The sequence below is a fragment of the Helianthus annuus genome, chromosome 12, assembly GCF_002127325.2.
Source record: "Helianthus annuus cultivar XRQ/B chromosome 12, HanXRQr2.0-SUNRISE, whole genome shotgun sequence".
Classification (NCBI taxonomy): Eukaryota; Viridiplantae; Streptophyta; class Magnoliopsida; order Asterales; family Asteraceae; genus Helianthus; species Helianthus annuus.
In genome coordinates, this window is record NC_035444.2 from 148457049 (window position 1) to 148476487 (window position 19439).

General features: G+C 37.6%; 1 protein-coding gene across 1 annotated transcript; it reads right to left on the reverse strand.

Moving 5' to 3' along the window:
* Positions 1–783: 783 nt before the first annotated feature.
* LOC110914205 lies at positions 784–2325 on the reverse strand. Its single transcript, XM_022159015.1, has 3 exons — positions 1833–2325; positions 1259–1454; positions 784–1174 (listed from the first exon to the last, which is right to left on the reverse strand). The coding sequence occupies exons 1-3, from the start codon at positions 2323–2325 to the stop codon at positions 784–786; spliced, it is 1080 nt and encodes a 359-aa protein (XP_022014707.1).
* Between the last annotated feature and the right edge of the window lie 17114 nt (positions 2326–19439).

A 19439-nucleotide genomic window follows, 5' to 3' on the forward strand; every position in this document is an offset into this window, starting at 1 on the left:
AAATCTGCGTTGTTAAACTTGAACCAGTCGCACCAACGTACAAGAGAAATCAGCATCTGTTCCGGTGAGTCCAAAGCTTCTTTGACATAACCTACCTGCACATCTGAACCACCACTATCACCCATCTCCACGACCTCTACCGCCCCACCACCACCCCAACCCTCCGACGACCACGAGCACCACCCCACCACCACCACCACCACCACCACCCAACCCTCCGACGACCACGACATAAACAATCTGCAAACTACACATCATAATAAATAAAAAAATAGAAAACTGAATCAGCAGCATTCGTAGATCTTGAGTTTAGCGCATCATCAAAAGTTCTGTTTCAGATCTGAGGTTCAGATCTTCTTACAAGCTATCAAGTTTGGTTCGTGGTAGTTGATACTTATTTTTTCATCTGAAAATCCAAATCAGCAGATAGGATATCGACAACTGTTGTGGTTGTCGGATGACAAAAAAGGTTGATTTTTGTTGAGAAATAAAGATTAAAGGCATTGATTGTAATAAGGGCATGTGTAGTCATAAAGCCCTCAAAGGGGCGTTATGCGCCATGTGGCATGCCACGTCAGCAAAGGGGCTTTATGGGGCTTTATGCAATTTGGGGCTGTAGTCATAAAGCCCCTGTGTAATCATTACTCAATTAATTTAATTTTCTATTTTTTAAATAATTTATAAGTTTTATAAAATAAAAAAACATTTCATTAAATAAAAAACACTACATTAAAAATAAAAAAAAAAGTTACACTAAAAAAAAATTACTCCTAAAAAATAAATTTATTCTTCGGTGTCATCTTCGTTCTCTCCTTCTTCCTCTTCGTTTTCTCCAGCATCTAAACCTACGTCTTCAAAGTTCCCGTCTTCGAATTCCTCCCCCACTTCTTCCTCGGAATCTTCGTCGTGATCATTGTTTGATCGAATTGGGCGAATCGCCCAAGCATGCTCAACCAAATCCGCCTTCAACGCGTTATGTATTTCTCTAGATCGGAGTAGTTGAGCATTTACGAGTCTCTCTTCCGTTGTCGCTTGGGGTAGTTCGACCAAATCTTCGGGAATATAGTTTTGGCATATCGCTTTTCCATCATCCTCGATGATCATATTATGCAAAATGATGCAAGCATACATGGCCATTCGTATTTTATCCTTATGCCACATGCGACAAGGATTCCTGATAAAATGCCATCGTTGTTGTAGAACCCCAAAACACCTCTCGATGTCCTTTCTCGAAGACTCTTGTAATTTTTTAAAATACTTTCTTTTTTCATCGAAAGTTTCAGAAAACGTTTTAACAATAATCGAATACTCGGGGTAGATACCATCGCCCAAGTAGTAGCCATGCTCGTAATCGTTCCCGTTTGCATGGAAACCGGCCTTTGGTATAGTTCCAGAAATGTAGCCCTCGATTAATGGTGAAGCCTCTAACGTATTAATATCGTTAAAACACCCGGCTACACCAAAGAAGGCCGACCAAACCCAAAGGTCGTATGACGCAACACCTTGTAATACCAAAGTTGGCCCTTTTTGATCACCCCGCGTATGTTGACCTCGCCATGCGGTTGGACAATTATACCAACGCCATTGACGACAATCCAAGCTACCAATCATGCCGGGTATTCCATGCTTTTCTAGATGCACCTCATATATTTTTTGAAGGTCGTTCCAAGTGGGGTTTCTCAAATAACGTTTTCCATATAACTGGCATATTCCTAAAATATAATTTAAAAGTTACGAAAAAAATAAATGTAAAAAAGTAAATAAATAAAAACAATAGCAAAAATAAAAAGTAAATGTATAAAATATAATTTAAAAGTTACGAAAAAAATTACCATAGCAAAAATGTTCCAACGTATCTCGGGTTGTTTTCTCCGCCATCTTCAAATACTCGTCGTTGATGTCGTACGTGTTTCCGTATGCTAATACGCGTAACGCGGATGTGACCTTTTGAATTGAGGTGAAGCCTAGATATCCTCGTGCGTCCATTCTTTGCTTAAAGAAATCGTACGTATTTTCCAACTCATTGTTAATGCGCAAAAATAACCTTTGGCTCATCCGAAAACGTCGTCTAAAAACATTCGGTCCGTGAACCGGTGCCGCGTCAAAATAGTCTTTCATCAAACGCTCGTTCGCGGCTTCACGATCTCGCAAGATATAGGTGCGTCGCAAGATGGGTCGTGGAGGGGGAGGTGGCCGAATGTGCTCAAATGTTTGTAGCACAAAAGTACATGCACTCGTAACCGCTTCTTCCTCGGCCGCGTCTTCGTCGGGGGAAAAATATCTTCGGTAAATATCGGTGAAAGACTCTTCCGACGGGGAACCCATTTTTTATAAAGTAAGACTAGTTTTTTTAAAAATATATAGAGAATGAGAAGGAGAATGAGAAGAAGAATGGTTTGAGTTGTAAAAAAAGTGGAAGAAAATGATGTTATTTATGGTGTTAATAATTAAAAAAATTGAATTTTTTTTTTTTTTTTTATTTATGACCGTTTGACAACGGTCAAAATTTTAAACAAACCATCTCCTCGCGCCGCGATAAACATCACGCTCTTTTTTTTTTTTGGTTCATAGCGCCCATGGGGGCGGTGTGCTAGGCGCCATATCGGCGCTATGGCTGGACTTCGCGCCCCAGTACATGTGGTCTAAGAGTATATGAGTTGCAGGTTGTATTGTGATGGGGACAGGTGGTAATTGAAAGATGGACAACTGTTATATATATATATATATATATATAGGGGAAGGTTCAAATGAAAACCACTAGTTAACGCGAAAACTCGAAAACTAATTAAAAAAAGCCAAAAAAACATGCAAAAAAATTTTTTTTTTAAAAATTTTTTTTTTCAATCAAATTTTCGCAGGTTTTTTTATTAAAAAAAAAAAAATTTCAAAAAAAAAAAAAAAAAAAAATTTTTTGTGTAGTGCACATGTGTAATACTGCACATGTGTCTGTGTACTACACATGTGTATTATTACACATGTGCACTACACAAATTTTTTTTTTTTTTTTTTTTTTGAAAAAAAGTTTTTTTTTATATATAAAAACTAGCGATTTTTATTAAAAAATTGAAAAAAAAAAAAAAAAAATTTTGTGTGTTTTTTAGGCTTTTTTTAGTTAGTTTTCGAGTTTTCGCGTTAAAAGTGGTTTTCATTTGAACCATCCCCTATATATATATATATATATATATATATATATATATATATATATATATATATATATTAGTTAAAGATACTTTTAAAATGACTAAAGTACCCTCATATGCAATGCACATGTTATATTTAACTGAAAATTTTAACCTGGTTACAGCCAAAGGACGTACAGTGTAATGAGTTTTGCAAATAAAGGACTGTGACAAGTTAAAGGTCATCTATTGCAACCCACTACAAACATAAAGGACGAAAAATGTAATTTACCCTTTTTTTTGAAAGACCAACTGAAAATTTATTAATATTAGAAAAAGCTACACCACAAGTACAAAGCCCAGCTAAGGCACACCAAATAGAAACAGAAGAAACAGGAACAAGGACAATCACATCCAAAGAACTAAATTGTGAGTGTGGGGTTTTTAAAACATAAAGGGTATAAAAATGGTTGTGAGTGGAGGAGAGAGAAAATGTTACTGTTCATCTGTATATTTGGGGGGACACTGTTCACCCACTATAATTTTTTAATATATATTGAAAGTGGTTGTGAGTGAAGGAGAGAGAAAAATGTAATAATAAATGTATAAAAATATTATTTAATTGAAAAGGAGAGAGAAAAAGTATTTGTTTTTAGTGGAAATATATTGATATAGGAGTTGTTTTTTAATGGAATGTATGTATAATTTTAGGGGGCTGGATGTGAATGCTCTAATCCAAACTAAAAAACTAAAAGCCTTCAAACCTACTCCAACTTTCCCTGGAAATCGCGGGGTCTTTCGAACGGTTTTTAACCCACAAAAACCCCCATTGATTTGATCTCTTCAATGACTTTAGTAATTCTTGGATAGGTGCCCTTAAAAACGAACTCGTTCCGCATACTCCAAATACTCGTGATGGCAACATGGACTATAGCATGAAAAACTCTTATCTTTGTCCCCAACCCCGTAATGTCATCATTCATGTCGAGGATATCCTTACGGACAAAAGCGAAATACGAAGGAATCTTGCACCATTGCATCACAAGTAAAATTATTTCTTTTAAGAAAATTTTATAAGACTTATTATATTTAAAGTAGTCTTAATTATCATAGAAATGAAGTTACAACTCTTTTTATTTTATTTTCATAGTAATACGCTTATACCTTAATTTTTTTTCTTTAAGGCTTATCACTAACACAAACTGAACAGTGTATATGTCAAAAATCAATGTCTATGATTAACATTGGCAAGTCTGACAGTAAACTAGTTGAGGATAGGGCTGTAAACGAGTCGAGTCGAGCTGAGCTAGACCTAGCTCGAGCTCGGCTCGAGCTCGAATTTCAAATCGAGCTGAGATTTGAGGCTCGAGCTCGGCTCGATTAGAATTCGAGCTAGCTCGACTCGGCTCGATCTAGCTCGAACTAACAAAAAACCACAAAATTTACTACTTAAAAAACCCTTAAAAATGAATTTCTTCACAGAGGGCTATAATTGCCATTTAATTTCACCATATAGCTAAATATGCAAGTATAAATATTTAATTTACTTTGTTCATTGTCTTTACCTTCTTTTATAGGGGAGATACTCCCTTAGTTTTTGTTTTCTAAGCGATGCTGGACAAAAAAAAATGAAGGATGTAAACCTTATCGAGCCATCTCACGAGCCGAGCCAGGCCAAGCTCAAGCTCGGCTCGTTTACAAACCGAGCCGAGCCGAGCCGAGCTGGTTCGTTTACAACCGAGCCATTTTCGAGCCGAGCTTTTTCGAGCGAGTTTCGAGTGAGCTGCAAGCCACGAGTTTTTTGAACACCCCTAGTTGAGGATGAGAATACAAGTCAACCTGATTACATGTTAAAATCCAACTACAGCTAATGTTTTGATTTTCAAACGGGTATCATAAATAGACCCAAAATAAGAATTAGTATACTAAATTAGTCAACTTCGTAATGATTAACTACTTTAATACGTTATTTTATTTTAAAGTCAAAAGTAATAATTATATCTTAGTTACTTTTGGCTAGTAAGGTCTAATAAGATTTTTTTTTTTAATTTTTGCTCTTTAACTAACTGTAATATTTTCATTTTTATGTTGCTAATATATATACTAATATATTTTAGATTAATAATTAAACTAAGTTAATCGGATTACTACTTGCAGTTCAAAAAAATTTGGATTACTACTTTGAATTAAAAAATGCCATCTTTTTATGTTTTAACGTCAAATTCTAAATATAAATATGTCATGTTTTAATAAAGTTGTAGCTCATGCAACATATATTTTGCAATCATTTTTACGACAAACTTTTTGGAACTGCATTCAGCAATTAAACTACCACCAAATAAATTTTTGCCTCGTATAATTTTTTTTATCAACGCTATTCATACAAAAATATTACTTTTTTTATTGTTGTGTTATATAATATAAAAAATATTCTTACATTTACAAGAAAAACAAATATTCATAAAAGTTAATTCCTTGACAATATATAGAATTCAAAATAAAAAAAATAAATAGGCAATTAATCTTTATGTATTAATGGTTGCATTTATTAAGAGGTAGATATAGAGTAGGGTGTCATAAGAATTATTAAAAAAAAATCAGTTGACTTTTAATTGGTATATGTGCCACCACAAAATGATATAAAAAAAAAAGTTGACTTGTGGGTTATTATTTTTTTTTTTTTTTGAAAAGTAAGCTTCATTAAAAACCGCCCAACCCGAAAACCGGGAAGGCAACAAAAACTAACATCCCTACATAATTACAAATTTACACCAATCCGACCAAGAGATCGACCAATTCCTAGATCTATTTTTGTACCACAAAAAACCCAAAGATCTAACCTCACTGAAGATACTATCCGCCTTCGCATCGACACCCGAAAAAACCGCCTTATTACGGGCCAGCCACAAACACCAACAAGCTGAGATAATAATCCCATGAACCACAGACTTAAATCTATGGTCTATGTATTTATCCCGATGAATCTCAAGCAGGTCTTTGAAAGAGAATGCGAAGATGGGAGAGATACGGCACCACCGAGAAATTTTTTGCCAAAGAATAGTAGCCATGATGCACGAGGTGAACAGATGATCAACGGACTCGACCTCCGATTTGCAAAGAGGGCAGATTCCGTCGCCTACTCCAATACCCCTACTACGAAGCACATCCAAAGTCGGAATGCGATTCAACTCCGTTCTCCAAACAAAAACATTGCACTTCAACGGACTTGTGGGTTATTTAACACAACCCTTTTCAAAAGGACAATATTTATTATAAAGTTTCTGCTGACAGGGTTATTGGAAAAGACCTTGTATTTAATTCGCTTTTTTTTACAGTAAACTTTTATAAACATAAAACATCAGTAAAGCCACCTAAAACAGGAGTAACAACACAGCACATGAACAACTACATAAGATCAAATTGTAGCCGGTTAGCCTAATCTATACAATTGAATTTGGATCTATGTTTAAGCCCGAAAAAAACACAGTGGACTTAACGTCACCAATAATTTCTTCAATCTTGATCTCTTTTCTTGAGATGGGCGTCTCATTCCTAGCTTTACAAATTCTTCAATCCTGATCTTTTTGCACACCATCCTTTAAACCGACATGTAAATATAATTCCAACAAATACTTTACCGAAAATGCGAAAATTTGAGAGACTTTGCACCAAGCGCAAATAGCCCGCCAAACCACTGCAGCCACACCACAAGCTGTGAAAGCATGGTCAACGGTTTCCGACCACGAGTCACACATGATACACCTTTAAGAGGGAACAATGGTATTTCTTCCATACAAAGCTTTGATTGTGTGAAGTTTGTCCAACTTAACCCTCCACATGAACAACATTACATTTAATGTGAACCTATTTGCACCATTTAGTCACGATATGCTACAGTCCTTAGCCGATAGCACCAAATGCTTAACCGATCCTAGAGAAAAAACACCAGACGAATCCCTAACCATGTTCATTTATCCAGGCGATAACTCCAACCCATCGAGAGAATGTTGTTCAAACATTGCTCCCATTCCCCAAACTCCCCCGGAGTAGACGAGTTTCATGTTCAATCCCACAACCAAATAATTAGAAGAGCAAAGGTATGTTTGGCTAAGCTTTTCCACCCCAACTTATAACTTATTGACTTTTACAAAAAGCTAATAAGGAGATTTAGTGTTTGGCAAACCCAAAATTACTTTTCAAAATGACTTTTCGTATAGGAGAAAAAGTCATTTTTGAGAAGTCAGGATATTGTGACTTTTTGAGCAGCTTATAACTTTTCAAAAACGAAATTACCAGATTACCCCTGTGGAAACACTGCTTATATTTGCCCTACACATTACGCTGCAACAACAAACTTCAACACAGCCACCAACATCTGGTTCAACACAGCGGCTTCCGGCTTCCATTCTCCACAGTTGCAACAGTTCGGCCGTCGGCTTCCATTCTCCACCGCTGCAACAGTTCGGCCGCCAGCTTCCGGCTCCCATTTCTGGCTCCCAGTTACGAGCAGGTATGTTGTTTTTAATTAGTTCTTGTTTAATTCGTTCACTGTTTGCACTGCATCTAATTTGTTAATTTGTTTAATTTGTTCACTGTTTGCACTGCATCTTGTTTAATCCGTTCACTGTTTGCAGTGCATCTAATTAGTTCTTGTTTAATTTGTTATTTGTTTGCACTGCATCTAATTTGTTAATTTGTTTAATTAGTTCTTGTTTAATTCGTTCACTGTTTAATCTGAGCCGCATAATGTTTATATTTGTTAAGAAAACAACTTTTTATAGGAAGGGAAGAGAAACAAAAAAGATAAGCCAAACACTTTTTAAAAAATAACTTATTGACTTATAAAAGAATGCTCCTTTTAGTTATTTTACATCAATAAGCTAAGCAAACACTTTTTAAAAAACAACTTATTGACTTATTGGCTTTTACCACCCCATAAACTAATCCAAATACTTTTTTAAAAACTCGTTTTCAAAAAGTCATAAGTCAATAAGAGGGTGTTTGGGGTTGAGTTTTGAAATAGACTATGCGTTTTGAATAATCATAATCAGATAATTAACTGTAACAAAACGTGATGTTGGAAGATAGTGCTTGGATTTGATTATGTTGCTTGATATCACAATAATCAGATAATCAACTATTTGAGTGTTTGGCAAATATATATTTAAAAAATAAACAAGTGAAAATCCTTTTCTAAACGCAAATAATTAATTTTTGGAAAACTGCGTTTTGTTGCAGTAGGGGGGGAGTTGCTTTTGGAAAACTGCGTTTTGTAACTTTCTAAACGCAAATAATCAATTTTTTAATTTTTTTTTTACCCAAACACTCAAAACTGATTATTGAAATTTACGATTTCAAACTCAATAATCTAAAAATCTCATTCAAAACTCAACTCCAAACATCCTCTAAGTCTTTTTTAACAAAAAGTGCTTTTTAAGTTAAATAAGGTTAGCCAAACAAGCCTAATTACAAGGATAGCCGAAACTTCATCTTTCGTCTCCAAATATAAAAGTTAAAGAATATCATCCCTAGTGTTTGTGAAGTAATAACGCTTTTTGTCCCTGATATGTATATCCATTAAAAAATCTATTAAAAAATATGTTAAGTGGATATTAAATTACATTATTCTTTCACTTAAAAACTTAAACAAAAAAGAAAAAAAGAACTAAATCCCCACACTTTCTTAAGAAAAAAGAAAAAAAAAAGTTCAGTTTCGTTGCGGTTTGAACCGTCGGCTATTAGTTCAGGTGAAGTATCTCGGTTCGATTTTGCCTTTTAAGAGATATGTTATTTTGAACTTCCGTTTTATAACCAACAATTTGACAAAAAGTTTGATATTCCTTTTTATTAGGGGTGTTCATCGGGTTTTTTCTTCAGGTTTTTCGGGTCGGGTTGTTCGGGTTTTTGTCTAGGAAAAATTGACCCGATAACCGACCCATTTAAAGTTCGGGTTAGTCGGTTTTGGGTTATTCGGGTTCGAGTTAGTTTGGGTCGGGTTGTTCGATTTTTAGGTTTAGATGTAAAATGAAAAATTAATTTTCTTTACAAGATACTAGGTTATGGGCCTGTATGGTTGAATAAAAGAGCTTATGCACCATAAGGGGACTAGGGGTGGAATCACTAGTGATGGATTCCATCACTCCCACTATCCAATCAACTAATGCCATGTCATCAATCCAATTTTCATCACTAGTGATAGAAATGTAGGAGGGGTGGAATCACTAGTGATGGGGATTCCAATATACAAGTATTAATGCACAATGTACAAGTCATACCCTATAAAACTCAAAAGTTTAACGCGTAATGGTGGTAACGCGTTAGATATATAACGCGTAATGGTGGTAGCGGCGGCGGTGTGCTTTACGGCCATCACGCGTTCTTTTCTCCCATAACGGGACCGCCCCGTCCTGCCTAATAGCAACTTTTTAATACCAAGTAGTAGATCCGGTAAAATAGGCTGGTCATACGGTTTTGAATTAAAATAAGTAATTTTGGCACCGGTCGAAACATCTTTTGTCCAAAGACTAACATGTTGATATACATTGCTAATATGAACTGATATTTCTACTACTACTACAAAAGGTATACAATTATAGCATGTTAATATACATAGCAAAAATTTGACAAAGAATATGAGGTTGATGGCTTGAAACAGAAACCGAAAGTTATGCACTTTTATTTGAAAAAAAAATCATGAATAATGGTATTAAAATGGAACATGCTCAATTCCAGGTGTCAATTCCTTATCCTTTCAATAAATTTTAACTACTGGAGACTATAATTAAGCTGTGAGTGATACAAACCCATGTCTGATATCCAAATGGTTCTTTACAAAGACCGTAAGACTAAAAAAACATTAAATTAAATTTGGCAAATAATTTTTTTTGTTTACATCTCAATATAAAACATAGGGCACTCCTTTGATCCTTGAGAAATAAGGTGTCTAGAAATGAATCAAATAGTCAAATCAAAAAGACAATCGACATCTAAAAACAATCACGTGAAATCGTCACTTCGTCAACAGAAAAAAGAAAATCAATGGCCTACACCATTACATTATGGTCAATGAACCTCACATTGAACAATCAATATTGTAACCAAATTTTGTTTCAAGCTCCTGGTTGGCTTATTTTGATGTTTGTTATCATGGCAATCCATATAGGCCTAAATTCCAAAAAAAGACTTATGAAGCAAGCTATTGTCTCATGTTTAAGGACATTGATCTAACATTTGGTTGGGAAGAATTTATTCCTTCCTTTCCACTTAGCTACGTAACATGAATTACATAAACTCGATCCATTTACACAGTTAACCAACAACATATCTAGAGGTAAAATCAAAGCAATCTAAAACTTTTTTTTGGACCCACCAACATTTTTATGTTCTTTTGTCTTAAATTTTATAAACAAACTGTACTGCCTTAGGTCACCTAGCTGTCACACCCTGATTTTTCACACGTTTCACCGGTGGGCCCGGTGAGGGATTATCGTGACGTAGTTGGTAACATTACAGTCAAACAACACAATATTTAAATGCACAACGGAAGCAAAAGATAGATATATTTCAACCGAATATTATTGTAATATCATGTATCACAAACAGTTGAAAATAATCCACAGGGGATCAAAAATAAATAGGAAATATTGTTCAACGGTTGACATCCAAGCTTGCGAGACTTATTGTGGACGCTAGGAGAAAGCCAGCCTAGTTCGCATAGTACCTGCACTTAACCTTTTTGGGAAAATACGTCAGTTTACACTGGTAAATACATTCAACCGACACTTTTGAAAAAGGTTTAATAAAATTGATTTGAATGCACGTGGCACAAACTTTTATAACTTGGGATAATTATTTTAATATAATACTTGTAAACGAATTACATGTTTCTTATGCTTCAGTAGCCCGATCCGTAGTTCGGGTTAAAGACTAATAGACACACCACAGGTATAATGCCCACAAGGTTATTCCTTTAAGTGGGATACCATTTTTCATATGCAGCTGTCAGGTGTACGCCTACACCCCGTGCTTAGGTCGTGGCCATTTCATGAATGATGCCAAGGATATCCGGGACATGGTCATTAACCCCCCAAAGGCTTTAAGCAAACAAAACATTTCAAAATAGAGCATATCAATGATTTAACCTCTAATCGATTAAAGATTCAATGCTGGACCAAGCGGTATTTTATATACCATACCCCAAGCCCGTATAAGGGAAATTAAGTTAAAAGTATTTACCTTTGCAAAGCATAATTTGCACAAAAAGCAATTGCAAGTAGCTTTTACCGGGTCTCCTATTCTGGAACGAAGGTTTATAACAACATATTAGAATCCTAACGGGTCTTTAATTAAGCCTAAACTTAGACCGGTTAGTTTTAAAGAAAGATACGGTTTGAACGCGAGATTAAGCGAAGACCGGAATGGAATGTGATTTAGACCCAACAAGTTTGAAGACTTGTATAATATGGGTAATCCAACCACATTCTGGATTTTGATATAAAAACGACAAGGTTTGACCCGTTTCGGCTAATTTATGTAAACTAGTTACATGAACCGAACCGAACACGTAAATGGCGTAACGGCTAACCGTAAGAGTCTTATACAGGTTTCCTAAGTCAATATGCTCTAACTATGTTGTGATATCAGTAGGATACATTCCATTATGCCCATAACGAGTTTAATCCCATAATACGCCCCGTAGGGGTATTTTGGTCATTTTAAAGATTATAAAAGAGATTATTTATACTTCTGATGTTCGGGTCTGAAGTAATCAGTAAAACCAATTATTTTAACAAGTTACATCAGTAGGTAATCTATTTTAACAAGTTACATCAGCAGGTAATCTTTATGACAAAAATGGTTTTAAACCCAAACTATGCGTTTAATACACGTATAAAGTCGTTTTAAGCGATTTCCGGGTTATACAGGAAATCTGAGTTTTCTGATCAGGTTACATAGTTCAAAATACTTTATTTATTATTTGAAATCAGTAGCAATTGGATTGGCGTCAAAATACTATGTAGAACTCGTTTTATGTCCGAAAAGGGTATATTCGGTATTTACCGAATCAAGGTCATAACCTTAGGTTATGAGCAGGTTAAAAATAATTAAAAATCTTTAAAAATCCCAAAATATTATATTACATCAGTGTGTAAAAGGTTTGGCATCGAAATTTGGGTTTAGATAGGCCTTATGCTAAGTGCGCCGTTTAATTAACAAAAGTTTTCTTAATTGCGCTATTTAGCATAACTCCTATTCTAGACCTCTAATTGACATGAAATTTCAGGGACATGTTTATAAATCAGTAACTAAGTTTATTGTCCTTTCACATATCCAAAATTCTCGTTTTAAGGTCAAAAGGGCATTATGGTCAACATTTAAGCATTTAACGGAAAGGTGCAAATGACTCGGACAAACAACGAACCAGCCACAGAGGGTTATACCATCATGTAATCTGGTCCTAAGGAAGTCCTAAGGCATATCTAAGTCATACTAAACCGGGTCAGAACTGAAGTCAAAGCAAAAGTCAAAGTTTTGCGACTTTCGGTTCCGAACTGGGTCAAAACAGAAAATTGTCGGATCAAACAAGCTTAGACCAGTTATTATACTTGTTACCAAGTCATATGAGTGATAAAATAGGTTACAAGCCTTCTACATTATTAATTATGCGTTAATCCGAAAATTAAGGTTCTGTTGACTTTTTCTAAGCAACTTTGACCCGACATTTGAATTAGTTAGAGTGGGAACCAGGGGGTGCCCTTTTAAGGGTTTAATGCCCACATGATTACCAACTTATAACTACCTTTGATTCAACTAATTACTGGACCATTAGTGATTAATCGTTAAGTCAACCGTTAACTACGACGGTTTGACTTTTAAGCTAAAACTAAGCAAAAACTTAACTAAGAAAGGTTAAGCATACTTACTGAAGTCCTGTGCACGATTAGGAAGGCTTAGGGAAGGCTCTTGAGCTCCAGAGATGATCAGAAATGCAGAAATGAGGTGTGATCAAAATGGTTGCACTCATTGGCCTTATATAGTGATCTTTGATGCATAAGATCATGACAACTAAGTCTACTAGTATTCCCAGATCATTTACAAGTGCCCCTAAGGCCTAGGAACAGTTTAGGGGTCGCCCATGCTGAGAATAATTCAATCTAAGTCGGTTAACAGGCTGAAGAGTGCTGCTGTACGAGTTTTCTGCATCTGGGCGTCTCACGCAGCCCGCGTAAGACCTTAACAAGGCTTACGCGGCCCGCCTGAATCTTCCTGACAGATTTCAAATCTTTCAATTATTACACGTTGGCTTTTGGCTTTTCGAAAGGGTAACTTTGCATTATGAGCCCTTCTTATTTACGTACAAGGACCTCGAGACTTTTACCCATCTTGTTAAGTCCTCAGTTACTTTGTTATTACCCGAAAAGTCATAACTTTCAACGTTGACGCTTTAACCCCTCATGTACGAATTTGATCATAACTTTCTCATTTTATAACGAAACTTTATGAAATTTTTATCGTGCATTCTAGTGAGCATAATTTACTGTAACAAAGCTTCAGGTCTGCTAAAAGGTCATTTAGAGGTATAACTTAAACATGTTGACACATTTAACCCCTGTAGTTTGTAATCTCTCACTTTCTTTCATATTTAGTTCCGTATGGTCCATGATTTATTCGTTTGAAGGTATGAGCATCATGTAGGGTTACTGTAAAATATATTTATCCCTTGTTGACATTTTGAACCCTTGAATTCACATACTTTCCATGTTTGTCAACTTTAGTCCCTCTAGAGTATTCTTTCGCACGTTCAAGCTTATGATACGTGTCAATACATTATAGGACGTAAATTTTCGAGGTGTTACATCCTCACCCCCTTAAAAGAAATCTCGACCTCGAGATTTACTGAAACAAATGAGGGTACTTTTCTTTCATTGTGAAGTCTACCTCCCACGTATACTCAGGACCTCTACGGGCATCCCATTTTACCTTTACAATCGGTATATATTTCCTTCGAAGCTTCTTAACCTGTCGATCCTCGATCGACACAGGTTTTTCAACAAACTTCAAGCTCTCATTTATGTGTACATCTGTATGCGGTATGACTAGTGATTCATCAGCGAAACACTTCTTCAGATTACAGATGTGGAAAACATTGTGAATACCACTGAGCTCTTCCGGTAAGTTTAACTTATAGGCAACCGATCCGACACGTTCGATGATCTCGAATGGTCCAATGTATCTCGGGCTTAACTTGCCTTTCTTACCAAATTGCATCACCCCCTTCCAGGGTGATACCTTAAGCAATACCTTGTCACCTACCTCGAAGTTAAAAGGTTTACGCTTCAAGTCTGCGTAGCTTTTCTGCCTATCTCGGGCAGCTTTCAGACGGTCACGAATCTGGACAATTTTGTCCGTCGTTTCAAAGATTATTTCGGGTCCTGTCAACTGGACATCTCCAACTTCCGCCCAACAAACGGGCGTTCTGCACTTTCTACCATACAAGGCTTCGAAAGGAGCAGCTTTAATGCTCGTATGGTAGCTATTGTTATACGAGAACTCGATTAATGGCAGGTGGTTATCCCAACTACCACCTAAGTCATTCACACATGCACGAAGCATGTCTTCCAAGGTTTGGATTGTACGCTCATTCTGTCCGTCCGTCTGAGGGTGGTAAGCCGTACTGAAGTTTAAGCGCGTGCCCAGAGATTGTTGGAAACTTCTCCAAAAATGTGACGTGTATCTAGTATCTCTATCAGAGATAATAGACACAGGCACGCCATGTAGAGATACAACCTTATCTACGTACAATTGGGCTAGCATGTCGGAGCTATAAGTCTCCTTAATGGGTAGGAAATGTGCTGACTTAGTCAACCTATCAACCATTACCCATATCGTATCATTTCCTTTCCTTGTCTTCGGCAACTTGGTGATGAAATCCATCGTCACCATCTCCTACTTCCATTTGGGAAGTTCAGGCTGTTGTAGCAAACCTGACGGCTTTTGGTGTTCAGCTTTGACTTGCGCACAAGTCAAACATTTTGCTACATAGGTGGCTATAGACTTCTTCAAGCCTATCCACCAAAAGTTTGCCTTCAAATCCTGGTACATCTTGTCAGCTCCAGGATGAACGGAGTATTTGGAACTGTGGGCTTCCTGGAGGATAACTTCTCGTAGTCCTCCATAAAATGGAACCCATATTCGTCCATTTAACCTTAAAATCCCGTCCTTTCCGTAGGATAACTGTTCTTCAGTTACTCCTAGCTTTTCATTAGGATAGTTAGCTTCTAGCACAGCTTCCTTCTGTGCAGCTAACAATCTTTCATTCAAACTATTCTTTATCTCAATGCTCTTGGCATTGATTCTAATAGGCTTCACTCTTTCCTTTCAACTCAAGGAATCGGCGACTACATTCACCTTGCCAGGATGGTATCTTATCTCACAATCATAATCATTCAAAGTCTCCATCCATCGTCGCTGCCTCATGTTCAAATCCTTTTGGTTGAACAGATGCTGGAGGCTCTTGTGATCAGAATAGATCACACATTTGATGCCATATAAATAGTGCCTCCATAGCTTCAGTGCAAATACAACGACACCCAACTCCAAGTCATGGGTGGTGTAATTCTTTTCATGCACCTTTAACTGACGTGAAGCATAGGCAATAACCTTGCCTTTCTGCATAAGCACACATCCCATCCCGGTGTGTGATGCATCACAGTATACTACAAACTCTTCTATTCCATCAGGCAATGTCAACACGGGTGCATTGCTTAGCTTCTGCTTAAGGATATCAAAAGCTTCTTGCTGCTTAGGGCCCTAGTTAAACTTAACATTCTTTCTAGTCAAAGAAGTTAGGGGTGCAGCAATCCTTGAAAAATTTTCAATAAAGCGCCTGTAATAATCTGCCAATCCCAAGAAGCTGCGAATTTCTGTGGGCGTCTCCGGCTCTTGCCAATTCATGACAGCTTCCACCTTAGCGGGATCCACTTGGATACCACACTCACTAACCATATGTCCAAGGAATAGGACTTCTCGAAGCCAGAATTCACACTTCGAAAACTTGGCGTAAAGCTTCTCCTGATGAAGTAGTGAAAGAATACAGCGAAGATGCTTCTCATGATCAGCTTGGTTCTTTGAGTAAATCAGAATGTCGTCAATGAAGACGATAACAAATTTGTCCAAGTATGGCTTGCAGACACGGTTCATGAGATCCATGAATGCCGCTGGTGCATTAGTGAGCCCAAAAGGCATCATACGAACTCGTAATGACCATAACGAGTCCTAAATGCAGTCTTGTGTACATCTTCATCTCTAACCTTCAGTTGGTGATAACCTGACCTTAAGTCAATCTTGGAGAAGTAACTTGCTCCTTGAAGTTGATCGAACAGGTCGTCGATCCTGGGTAATGGATACCTATTCTTGATAGTGACTTTGTTAAGCTCACGGTAATCGATGCACAGACGCATCGATCCATCCTTCTTCTTAAAAAATAAGATTGGTGCTCCCCAAGGAGACGAACTAGGTCTAATAAAACCTTTGGCTAGCAATTCATCCAGTTGTGTTCTCAATTCCTTCATCTCTGTTGGCGCCAATCTGTAGGGTGGTCTTGCAACAGGTGTTGCCCCTGGAATAATGTCAATCCTGAACTCTACTTGCCTATCTGGGGGTAAACCAGGTAGTTCTTCGGGAAAAACTTCAGGGTATTCAGAAATGACAGGGATATCTTCAATCTTGGGTTTCGGCTCATCGATAGTTACTTGTGCCATGTAGATGACACATGCCTTCGCCAAACACTTAGAGGCCTTGAGCATAGATACATGCTCTGACAGTCCATACCGGGTATCTCCCTGAATGGTAAGTGACTCACAAGCGGAGTCTTGATCACCACTTGCTTCTTATTGCAGACAATTTGGGCCTGGTTATGAGATAACCAGTCCATACCCAAAACTACGTCGAATCCAGCTTACTTCAAAGGAAGTAGGGACAAGGGAAAAGAGTGGTTCTTAATGGATATGAAACATCCCTCTAATATGGTTGAGGCGGTTTCTAAGATGCCATATGCTAATTCCACCTCATATTTCACACTTAAGGTTTTAACAGGTAAATTTAGCAATTTGCAAAACTTATTGTCTACAAAAGATTTATCAGCTCCTGAATCAAATAGTACTCTTGCATAGACATCATTTATAAGGAAGGTACCTGTGATCACATTGTCGTCCTGCACAACTTCCTTTGCATCCATTCTGAAGACCCTAGCATTAGTCTTCTTTCCTTCATCAGCTTTCTTTGCATACTTTGGGCAATTTGTCTTGATGTGCCCCTTTTCATTGCAACTGTAGCATGTTGCGTCTTTCAGTTTCTTGCATTCTAGGGTTTTATGTTCCGTGGATTTGCAAATCCCACAAGGCCTTGTCTGAGATTGGGATCTTGAGTCAAGTCTGCATTTCCCAAAATGGTATTTCTGACAAGTCTTACACTTGGGCTTATCTCCAGACTGATGCCCATCCTTCTTTGAACTATACCCCTTCCTGTGGTCATTGTTTCCTCGGTGCTTCTTATTTGATCGACGCGAGTTGTCATCATCATCATGCTTCCTTTTCTCGGCATCCTTGTTCCTCAGCGATCTCTGCCTGATCGCGTCCAGCGTGAGGGATAAGGATATATCGGCTACTGACCTGAATGTAGCTGGCCGAGAGGCTTTTACACTTGCCTTGATCTCCGGAGCTAAGCCCCCTATGAAATGAGCTTTTCTTTTGGGTTCCGGGGTCACCAGATAAGGAACCAGCCTTGACATTGTGTTAAAGCTCGTAAGGTAAGCTTGGCAGTCCAGATTCTTCATAACCAATGACAGAAAATCCGACTCAATCTTCTCTACCTCATGTTGAGGGCAGTAGTTCTCTCGGATGAGGGCAACAAATTGTTCCCATGTCATACTGTATAGTGGAACCTTCCCAGTTGCCTGAATCAACGACCTCCACCAGGCTAAGGCCTCACCTTTAAACGATTGAGACACAAATTTTACTACATCCCTCTCAGCGCACCCGCTGATATCAACCACTGTGTCCATCTCATCCAACCATGTCATGCAGTCTATTGCTCCTTTCTCCCCCGAAAAATCCCGGGGCTTGCATGAAACAAAGTATTTGTAGGAGCAACCCTTATCACGGGGTCCTTGATTCTGCACGACTATTTCAGACGGGACACTATGATGGTTTGAAGAGTGACGATCGTCATCATCTTTCTTTGGTTCTTCTTTCTTGGAGAGAGGCTTGCTGTGGGCCTCAGAATGAGTCTTGGGCTTAGAATGCGGTGCGGATCGGGTCCTACTCCGAGTCCCGCTCGACTCACTATACTGCCTATCCAAGGCTTTTGTAACAGCATTGTCAATTAATGCTTGGAGTTCTGCCCCTGCTATATTAATCCGGGCATCATTCTGATTCTCCTTTGGGTGACTATTTATTTCATCCGAGTCAGCCATTTTATCTTGAACTGCTACATAAGATAATGACAAAAGTTTATTTGGGTGTTGTTAGGGCTGGATTTTCATTATAGGTGATCCTTATACGTGATCCTAACCAGTGATCCTTGTTTCTTTGGCAGACAGTGATCCTCAGCAGGACTTCAGGATCAGAATCATGGGACATTATAGTGATCCTCATACTAACGGCCACTTCCACTTAATACAATATTGTTTTGCAGGAACATCTAGCAGGATACGCTCTAGGTATCATGATCCAGGGACGCGTCTTCACAATTATGGCAAGAGCTTAATTGAAGATAGACGTTGCACAGGATATGGAAACTAGGCTTGATTTATGGGCGGCTATTTAGGCTAGATTGTATCTCATTTCTAAAGGGGTAATGAGCTGAATATTAGTTTAGCTACCTAAAATAGGTCACCTACACATGTATAAATACCACTTCTCCATCATTTGGAAGAGGACACACGACATACAACGCAACTCTCACACACTTAGACACCAAAAGCAATAGTGATCCTTGTACTCAGCTCATTATCATCCAAAGTTGTAATCATATTTTTGTTATATTGAAGTGGGTGATCGGTAGTTGCCATCACCCGAGGTTTTTTATGCCGAAGATCATTCATTGATCAAGGGCTTTTTCCTCGTATAAATCATTGTGTCTTTGCATCTTTATCACAGAAGTGATCCTTTACTTTCATAATTAACCAAGCATCATACCCCGTTTTCATAAAGTTTGGTTACATTATCCTTGTGTGATTTTTGACCAAAACAGTTTGGCGCCCACCGTGGGGCAATTGGTGCTTCATTCATAAGAAAATCTTTTGTTCGAAATCATTTGAAA